Here is a 10,652-nt window from a genome sequence, read left to right on the forward strand (position 1 = left end):
AACAATAGGAGGTATAAAGAACCATCTGTGTGTCCTAACTTTCCTATATGCTATGTTTTTAAGTAAAATAAATTGTGTAATCTTCTCAACGTTGTATACCCCAAAACTATAGAGACTTGTATAACCTCGGGTTATCTAAACGAAACTACGTTAGTAATTTTTTGGTATTTCCGATGGAAAGTCTAAGACTTTGCTTCATATTTAATTAGTTTTTTTTTGTATTCCACCTGGACATCACCCTAATTTAAATAACTACATCGTTTATTGAAATCAAGTACTATATATTCCCTACGTTGCTAATTCGTCAAAATAATTATATTTGTGATATTTCCGCTATATCCTAACAGCACTAGTCTCTCTTGTTTGAATTCAATGTATAAGATCCAGTCTTCATTTCTAAGTATTAAACCATTTGCATAGAGAAAGAAGAGAGAACGATATATAAGAACTGTGGAGAAACGTAAGAACAAAATAAGAGAAGATTAGGAGCATTAATGCTGTGTGTAGTGAAATTTAACACTGACTTCTCCTAATATAATTATTTAACATTTAACTTTTTTTGTGTCTAAAAAAACGCCTATGCAATGGAAAAAAAAGAAAGCAACTATTGAACTACTAATGATACAGTTCATTGTCTTTATGTCCTCTTTGCTTGGACTATTTTTCCCTTATTAGGTGAGACAAGTTTATTATTGTTTTACAAAGTCTATACAGAATGCTCTTAGTAGTTTCCTTTTGGAATTCTGTAAATAATGCCAAGGAAACTTTACAATATATGTATGATAGAAATATTGACATATAGATTACTAAGTACAGAGTTAATGATTTTTTACTTAGTTTATACGACATAATAATAATAATAATAATAATAATAATAATAATGATAATGATAATAAGGCCCTACAGCGCCAGAGAATGAATACTCATTCGTTTCTAACATTATAATAATTATAATAATAATAATAAGGCTTGTGTAGAATATAAAACAATTGCATTGAAATAATATCACAGTGTACATTTTGACATTATAATTCAGCACACTTCTTCTACTAGTGCCCTAGAGCAGCATCATGAGAAGGAACTCTGCCATTCTCTTTACAGTCCTCGCCATTTTGCATTCACTTGGAACACTGGGGCGTAAGTAATCTTTGGTTATAATGGGTTTACCTGTTAAACAACCTTTAAAAGTTTAAGTCTACACATCTATTCTTAAGACTTGAAGTCTATACATATATATTCACTTTCAAGACCAAGTTTATAATTTGTAAAGATGTTATTTTTATGCAGCCGACTTTATTTTTCAGGGACACAGTCTTCAGCAACTCATGGCGATTTATGTAAGAGAATATTGAATATTTCACATTTATACTTTCTATACATTTATACTATTTTGTATTATTCAAAAATGTAATCTTATTGATCGGAATAGAATTAATAACTTGTCAGGTTTTAAGACGTACATGTTACTTTAATGTTTTTATAAGTAATGCTAAATCTCTGTTTGCATGTATATACATAGTAATTAACCAGATCTTTTTGTAAGCAAGCATAGATGAATATTATTTCTGTTTGTATATAAATATGGCCTCTTACAACCAGTTCAACTCCTTACTTTCACGTTACTCTCAAATATTGGAACCGGCTGAATTGTATTATTGACCGAAGAACTGGGGAAGACGGGCTACTATCCCAAAGCTAGTAAGATTTGGGCTTTTTGGGGGGTCGTTAGGGTCGGCTGGTTACCCACCTAGGACAATCCCTACATGCCAAACATCAGAATCTTTGGGAGTTAACCTTGAGTGACGTCAATGATGCCAAACTGTATCCGGTAGCTTCCGTTCTGTTGGAGACATCAGCAGAGCTATCGTCCAGGATTCGCGACCTGAGCAGGCCAGTGACGAACGATTAATATGGCTGTCGTTGCCACCATTCCAAGATTACTATACCAGCTAGTTCCAGAACAGGGACTGAATATTGATTTTATTTTCACAAAAACTAAAATACGTGTTTTAAATGATTAAAAACTTCTTTTGAACAGCCCATCCTCATGTTATAGGTCAGTGTTTTGATGAGGTAAACATTTACTGCCAGTGTTGCTGTGCTTGCAGATATTTAAAACTCCTACAGAAGAGAAATGTAAAGCTCCAAAATTTCATTCATATTCTTCGAATTGTTTACTTCTTTTTTTTTCCCTTTTCTGAGGAGGGCGCTATGTGATCGGTAACACACGTATTTGAAATGTTCTGCCTCTTGAAAAATGTAGGTCACTATAGGTTTAGATTTAAACCTCTTTCAAGTTAAGACCAAGTATGCTCTGATGTCATTGTTTCTCTAATGCTCTGCTGGATTATTGACCCTATAGTGTATTAAAAATTGCTGACAAATACTCCGATTTAAAATGTTTCTTTTTTATTCAGAATGCTCAGCGAGAATTAAATCTTTGTTTCTCTTTGAAATCATTTAGCTATGCTGTTTGTACTTGACTCATAGTTCTCTCTGTGTAGTTCACAATACTTTACGTGTAGTCATGTCCCCTACATGCTTTCATCCAGTTCATCTCTCCTTCAGCTATCCCGATGTATTCGTGCCGTGCTGAAGCTGATGTGGTCTTTGTCATTGACTCCTCCACCAGTATCTCTCCGGATAATTTCAGGAAGATGTTGACCGTGGCTGCCACAATAACATCCAGTCTTAGAATCGGTAGAGACGGAATTAGGGTTGCCATGGTGATGTTTTCTGATGAAGGGAAAACAGTGTTCAATTTAAACAGTTATTACGATCCGACATTGATTCGCTTGGTACTTGAAATTTTATTTTATCTTTTACACTATCTATCTATCCATCTATCTATCTATCTATCTATCTATCTATCTATCTATCTATCTATCTATCTATCTATCTATCTATCTATATCTATATCTATATCTATCTATCAATCTATCTATCTATCTATCTATCTATATATATATATATATATTATATATATATATATGTATATATATTTGTTTGTATGTGTGTGTGTGTATTTATGTTTTCTAGTTGTACATTTATATATAGTATTTATAGATAGACGTTTTAGGTTTAGTGTGTTATACTTTTAGACCTGTTATTGTTTTACTTTTCGTTGACCAATATACACACTTGATTTTATCAAGGCAATGATCAGTTCTAAGTATCTCGGTGGTAACACTTATTTAGACAGAGGCCTGACCGCTGCTTATAATCTTCTGAGTCCCATTGGAGGCGGAAGACTTAAAGCCATTAAAACAGTCCTAGTAATGACTGATGGACGCTCCAGCAACCCAGAAAGAAGTAAGTGATGTTGCGACAGAAAGAGTTCTCATTTCTTTACAAATACTAAATAAACACTGCATATGAAGAACAATGTCAAGTTAGTGATAATACTGTCGTGTTATAAGTGATAATACTGTCGTGTTATAAGTGATAATACTGTAGTGTTATAAGTGATAATACTGTCGTGTTATAAGTGATAATACTGTCGTGTTATAAGTGATAATACTGTCGTGTTATAAGTGATAATACTGTCGTGTTATGACTTGCTGTGGTAAGAATTGGGTCTACATTCTTTTGACTAAAGGAAATCGTTATCGACACTTTAATATCTGCATTTTCCGAAGCCACAAACATGAAAAGGGGTTACACTATAATTAAGTAAGAATATAATTTATAAGATAAACCATTGGGGATTTTAGCACTAAAGTTAAGAAATGCTGTGGCGATGTAATGGAGCTTATAGTAAAACCTCAGAAAATGAATGGAGGAAGATCACAAGAGTTTTTCAAAGAAATTATGTCAAGGACGTAATATTGAAAGATCCCTGTTAGTTACTAAAAAAAAAAATAATTAGAAATTTAACAATTATGAAAAAAAAAATATGTTATGGTTTATTAAATAGTTCGCTTATTAACAGGTCATCATTTTGTACCCCGGGTACACCAAGAAGATTGAGGTGTACTGATGTGGATCCATATATGAAAATCTTCAATAAAAAAGATCATAGGACTCATTCAGTCTCTTGATTCATTGCATATAAAATATACGTTGCAAAAAAATAAATGCGTTTCACAAACTACATTACTTTAAGCAGTTCAGATAACAATAAAAAACTTAGTCTTGTAGTTTAAAAAAACTTAAAGCTTGACATCTCTACAAAAATAAATTATTCTCTATGCCCAAGTAATATAGTGAAGTATACAATCATATTATTTTGTGATTAAACAAGGCTACAAAGACAGTTTGTGTGGACACACAAACTCAAAATCGGCTCCCGAAGTTGTCCACCTAGAGTCTTCACCAGGATTCAAACACGGGACATCCAGTTCCAAGTGCTTTACCCCTCAGCCACAGCATCTCCATATATTCATTTAACGTACACTTATATTTTTTAAAATAATAATTTTTAACCTTATCCATACATTCAAAATTAATAATATGTTAAATTGTAATAAGAGAAATTTTAAAAAAATATTCTTCTAACAAAATTAGATCAATTGGCAACAGGAAACAAAAATTCTTGAACTTCTTTAAGCTACAATTGTGTACAGATGGCAAGACTTTCCACTCGCAAATAAAAATTAATATCTCCATTGTCATTTGTCATACAAACTAGACATTGATCTAGCTAAATATAGACCTAGTTTTAAATCTAAATCTAGATTCAAGATCTAAGTCTAAGCCTAGATCTAGAAATAGATCTAAGTCTAGATCTAGAGTTAAATTTAAGTCTATATCTAATTCTAGATCTAGATATAGAATCTTGTGATACGGTTACTGTGTGGTCAACCGTGACACATGGTCAAGTGTTGGGTATCGGAGAGTTAGGGGACTTGGGGGGAAGTGACGAGTGTGTAAACAAGAAGAGAGGAAGTCAGCTAGTGAAGTTGGGTATCTGTATACAATGTCTGCCGTGTATATATGTTATGTTGAAATGCTTCACAATTAAAAGGCACTTAAAATGTAAAAGGACTTGGTGTCATGGTCCATTCTTTGTAAGTGAATACGTGGATGGAGATATGGAGTGCGACGAAATATCCGCGCTTTGGCTCGCTCAGCAAACACAAGTTCGAGTCTTATCTCGATTTAAAATTCCTGGTCTACATCGGGATATAAACTAAAGCCTTTTGTGTATTTAAGCGGTTTATACCACACATCCATTTATCCCATTCAACACAGACACACACACTCACACCCACAATAAACATATCCTTTTATTCTATACATACAGCTTATCAAGTCGCTGAACTTCTTCATAAGAACAATGTCAAGGTCATTGGTGTGGGCATTGGTCCAGATGCTAGTGATGAAGAGCTAATGAAGTTGACCCGAGATTGCACCTTGATATTCAAGGCTACGAGCTTTGACGCTGCTCACTCTTCTTTGTCTAGTCTGATGCTAAAAACATGTGAAGGTAGGGGAGACTAATACTTAATACGGCCTGATGTAAGCTTTCTTGGATTATTGTTCTTTGTATGGATACTAAACATATTGAACTGCACGAAAATATCAATTTTTATGTAAAACATAATAGATAAGTAGATGCGTAGTTAGACAAAGCCCACTTAAATCGACTTTTTGCTTGGACAGGACAAGTCGGACACTAGTAGAATCAATATTCACAATCAAGATAATATTTTTTTGAATGTCGACAATTTCTTGCTTTTCTAAAGAAGAATAAAAGTAGCAAATTTTATGTTTAAAGAAATATATTGAAAATAATAAATTTTAAGAATAGAGTGGACGAAATAGCCACATCTAGGTCAAACTATTTTTAGCTTCCTTATCCACACTATCTTTTCCTGTCAAACCAACACATTTGCACAAATTATGACATCACTAGATTCATATGCTAATACAAAGTCTATGGACCTACCAGCCAAGTCACGAGCTCACTGTCCCCTTTCCTAGCCTATCTTAAGTCAAAACAAAAAAGTCCAATGTTGATATTTAACTTTGTATTTTCCCACAGTGATTAAAGGGATCCAGGTTCCAGAAGAACGTAAGTCTGCTATTTGCTTACTCATTGTCACATAGTATTTAGTGACTGTTTTCTGTGCATCTTTAGTGTAACATATCTCTAGTGTGAGAATCTTCTTTGATAACGTACAATAAGAGAGGCCAATAAGTGGATAAAATGCTTTCTTTGTGTTTCATTTTTAAAAAGGAAATGTAAGCGAGTAAAAAAACAAATGAATGTAACATGAGCGTATAAACACATTTCTGGAAGTTTTTATTGTTAAAAAAACGCAGTTAATAGATGATTTTGTAAGTTTCTTTCATAAAAACTTTTAAAAGAGAAACGTACAATGTATATCCTTTTTATTTCAACTATTTTACTCCTCAAATCTTCAAAATAGTGAAAAAAAATCCATAAAATCATTTGTTTTTACTTGATATCATATCGAGCTGAGATTTTGCTCATGCGGATCAAATACAACACAACGCATTTGATTAAAACATAAGGTATTTTTTTAAATATCTGAATGTTATGAAGCTCCAAATTTTCCGTTATACCCAATGGTACTTATTGGAGCAAACAAATATATTGTTATTTCTTATTACCGTGTATTAACAATATTTCTTTTGCATATAGCCTCTCTCATGCAGGGTTAAGAACATTATAAGAATAAAAATTAAATATTTAGCTTACTAAAAAAAAAGGAAACAATTTCTTTTTATATTCCTTATTTGGAAATTACAACAAAACCAGCTTTTGTTGAACAAAGGAAAGAGGAGGGGACAGCCAGGGAAGGAGAAATATAGTTTGAAGTAACGTCTGTATTATATAAGATGAGTTACAGAGGCGGACTGGCTATATGGGCAAACGGGCAAATGTCCGGTGGGCCGGTACAAAATGGGCCGGTCTGGTCACGACCAAAGAACAAAAAATTCAATGCAGACAACTTAAAAAATAAGTGACAGCAGCAAGACACAAAGGCCCGAACACGTTTTCTTTTCTTTTTTTTAAATTCTTATTACAATTAATTTTGTTTGAAATTCAACAAGAATATAAAAAAAAAAAAATACACTATACACTGTATGTATTATCATTAGCAAAACGTTAGACCGTACTTTCTGCTATGCACGAGCGGCATGGAATGCTTTGATGTCTTCGAGGTTGTGTTTGGCCTAATCATTTTGCTGGTCGGCATAGGCCTTTGATGGCACTACCATTTTTTTTGGCTCCTTCCCTCCCTCTTCTTTTAATGGTCCATTGAAATTTAACCAAAAAGAGGGATGATTAAGTTAGAAAACATTGATATAACGCAGCAAAAAAAAAAAAAAAAGATAGGCGCGACTCTTTAACAATACTTAATAGAAATTAACTTTAACACATACACACAGCCGCGAAATTGCAAACCACCCAACTTATTCACAGCTCAATATGGTTATAAAGCTCTACTTTCTGCGATTTGAAAAGAAAAGGTTTCTTTTTGTTTATTTTTAATAACATAGATCTAAAAATACAACACTTAAGGCTAAGGCTTACAAAAAAAAAATTTATTACAAAATAAATCTAGATCTAAATCAATTTTTATACTATTGTAATTAATGGCAAACTTTGGCTTAGTATGAAGTCATTAACGATGAAAATAATTCCAATAATTTATATAGCGCTGTCACATCCGATATTTAATGAAAAGAGATTTATATTTTAAATAATGGGTCATGGTATATTCATATTCAAATCGCGTACATCCAGTTTTCGATGCATTATCAAACGTTATATATTTTGTAGAGAAATAGGCTTACACCTATAATATAACACATGGGCGTAGCCGGGAGGGGAGGGTCTTCAAACCATCACTTGCCTCAGACCTCATTGTCTGAAAGGGAAACTTTACTTACCACCCCAGTGCAGCCAATGTAAGCAAACTACAGTTTCCTAATTTCATGAGCGTAGCCAAAAGGGGTTTTGTGGTTTCCCTTTCCCCTCCAATACAAAAACTAAAGCATTTTAGCTTTTTCTACCAGTCGCTGGACTCCATTGAATAGCAGATTTGGTTTTTTAATTTTTTTAGCGGAAGAGTAGCAGGCTAATTGGACTGTAGATACCTCAGAATATGCATTTTTAAAGCTTAAAATAACGGAAATAATGCTTGGTTCCGGGGCCCACTGGATGGAGCTCACAGCGCTCCCCCGGACTCCCTAGCTGCCCTTAGGCGCTGTGTACTGTCTTTCCACTAATTATAGGAAGAGAGTATTCTAGGGTAGAAAAAATGTTTGAAAGAATGAAAGATCAGAATGTAATGAAGATTAATTACATACACACACACACACTAATATATATATATAAACTGCGGAGTGGGGTAAAAATCCCCCCCCCCAACACCGAAAATATATGACATACCATTTGTGGGCCAGTTTATTTGGTAATGCCCGGGCCGATTTTGATACCCAGTCCGCCCCTGATGAGTTAAGATATAGTTATACACCATATGCTTTATATGTCAGTAATTGATTTCAAAATATTTTTAGACTCCGGGAAAGTCTCAAACAGTGTAATGTTTACAAAAAATAATATAATTTAATTTAATTAATCAGACCATTTTTTTTATTCTTATTCATTTTGCTTAACTCAATAAAATTTTGGCTTAGTCACGTGGCCAGGGATCTTACAAATATCCTCCTCTCAGTTAATTGAAGATTGATGAATATACTGAGTAGATTTCCTCCGATTTCCTCCTGTATCCCAAACAGATTGTGTTGACTCCACAGTGCAAGCAGCTTAATGTTGCTACTTTTTTAAATGCTACCTTAACAATTTCTTTTCTTTTTTATTTCGTTTAGCATAAAAGTGAATCAGTTCTGAGACTAGCTGGACAAAGCGTTAAGCAAGAGTTGGCAATACTTACAAGACACTCGCCAAATAATTGATATCAAAATGAACCCATGAAATAAAATGTATTAAAACAACACAATTGACTTGAGTTTTATTTTGTATGAAGCAAGTAGCAGTCGTCATGGATGCGATACGCTGATACGACACGTGAATAATTACGATAATTCAATAGAATACGCTGATAGGTTACACTGACAAGTACGATATCTAGGTAGGGTACATTGATAAGATACGATGACAAGTACGATACCTAGGTAAGATACGTAGATTGGAGTAGCCGTGAATCAGGTCAACGTGACGTGGATGATCAGCCGTGATGAGGAATAGACCTTCAGGATCTGACATGAACACTGAACATTGCTCGTGAAAATGGCCATGCAATGGTCCTGTGATCGTCTAGACGCTAGAAAGAGCTGGCAACAAGACCGTGGCGATTTTGTCATTTTAGTGAATGCCTGGGAGACCCTTTAAAAAGAAATAGAAGAGTCAATTCCGTCCGCTACTTTGAGTTCAGAGTGAAGTCGGTCAGGTACAGTATAGTTCAGTCTAACGCTATTTGGATTTCAAGTTGACATATTCTTAATTAAGTTAGTTGTGTAATGTTGTCAGTGTCCAGCTAGATTGCTCAAAGAATTAAAGTAAAGGCGGTTAGTCGTTATGCTGGCTGTCAGTATCTTTTTACTTATTTTTATTCCATTTATTAATAGTGACTTTATGTCTAGATGACACTGAATGACCTCTTTTTTAATGACTCCTTAATGTTTTGATTTGTGAAGATGACCATTGTGTTATTTTGTAAATAGAGGGTAAGTGGACCCTTAGCTTGTAACAAGGGGCCATGCTGTTGACGTAACCCTGTTTTACTAATGTCATATGTTAAGTTTGTTGTTTATAACCATTGTCATCTTTCCACTTTTAGTGGGTAAGTTAATTGCAGATGTCGGTCTTGTTAGATTTTGGTTTATGCTACATCTTCTAGAGCAATGGTCTTCAACCTTTTTTGGCCTACCGCCATCTTTTCGTATTTTTTTTTAAATCCGACAGCGCTCCCCTCTAAGAAAAACACTTATACAGAAGTGTGAGAAGGCAAATTCGAACAAAATGTCATTTAGTTATTAATTTATGGAATTTTCGAAATCGAAGACATTGCAATTATTATCATTATACAAAAATAATGTCAAATTATTTGCAGTGATTACATAGAAAAATTAATCTTATTGTCATTAATCCTAAGAATAGTCCATTTTTAAATTTATTGAACATTAGGGCCTACTGTTTTTAGGTTTAATTGTAAATTTAGTTTTATTTTTTATATAAACATTATTATTGCTGAATTCACTACAAAATTAAATTAAGCTAATGGGAACCTTGCGCCTCCTGCAGTCAGACAATATTAGAAAATTCAAGCTTTAAATTAGCCAAAGCGAAGCGAAGTCTCCTCTAGTGGCTACACCCAATTTCTTTGCTTATTCATTAACTTTGTTACACACTAAATCTAGTCTAACCATCTATGTTGATGGAAACGCTAAAGCTACTTTCATTTACAATCATAGTTTTGGAATTTTAATGAAACATTTAAGTGCAACCTGTTGTGTCTCTTATGTTGTTATTTGTTTTACTGAAGACATAGTTTTGTAAATCAATTTTTTCCTGCAGCTTAATTTAAACATCAGTAACAGAAGTTTAATAATTGTCATTTATATTTAATATTGTTTATTTACATCCTAGAAGCGAATCGTCATTTCTTCATAGAGCCTTGTTGTGTGAATTGCAAAGATATCGATGTCCATAG

At 33.6% G+C, this 10,652-nt stretch overlaps 1 protein-coding gene across 2 annotated transcripts; it reads left to right on the plus strand.

Moving 5' to 3' along the window:
- Positions 1-591: 591 nt before the first annotated feature.
- Positions 592-8,939, plus strand: LOC106054803 (collagen alpha-1(XII) chain-like). Of its 2 annotated transcripts, none has more exons than XM_013210833.2 (8): positions 592-675; positions 1,037-1,137; positions 1,305-1,337; positions 2,569-2,798; positions 3,156-3,312; positions 5,246-5,428; positions 5,987-6,016; positions 8,809-8,939. In XM_013210833.2, exons 2-8 carry the CDS (start codon positions 1,071-1,073, stop codon positions 8,811-8,813), a joined length of 705 nt encoding a protein of 234 aa, XP_013066287.2. In that variant the 5' UTR covers positions 592-675; positions 1,037-1,070; the 3' UTR covers positions 8,814-8,939. The 2 variants fall into 2 exon arrangements, with proteins under 2 accessions (XP_013066287.2, XP_013066288.2); XM_013210834.2 differs by having other exon boundaries at positions 605-675; positions 1,054-1,137.
- The last annotated feature ends 1,713 nt before the right edge of the window (positions 8,940-10,652 follow it).

The sequence above is a fragment of the Biomphalaria glabrata genome, chromosome 11 (assembly GCF_947242115.1).
Source record: "Biomphalaria glabrata chromosome 11, xgBioGlab47.1, whole genome shotgun sequence".
NCBI classification, from domain to species: Eukaryota; Metazoa; Mollusca; class Gastropoda; family Planorbidae; genus Biomphalaria; species Biomphalaria glabrata.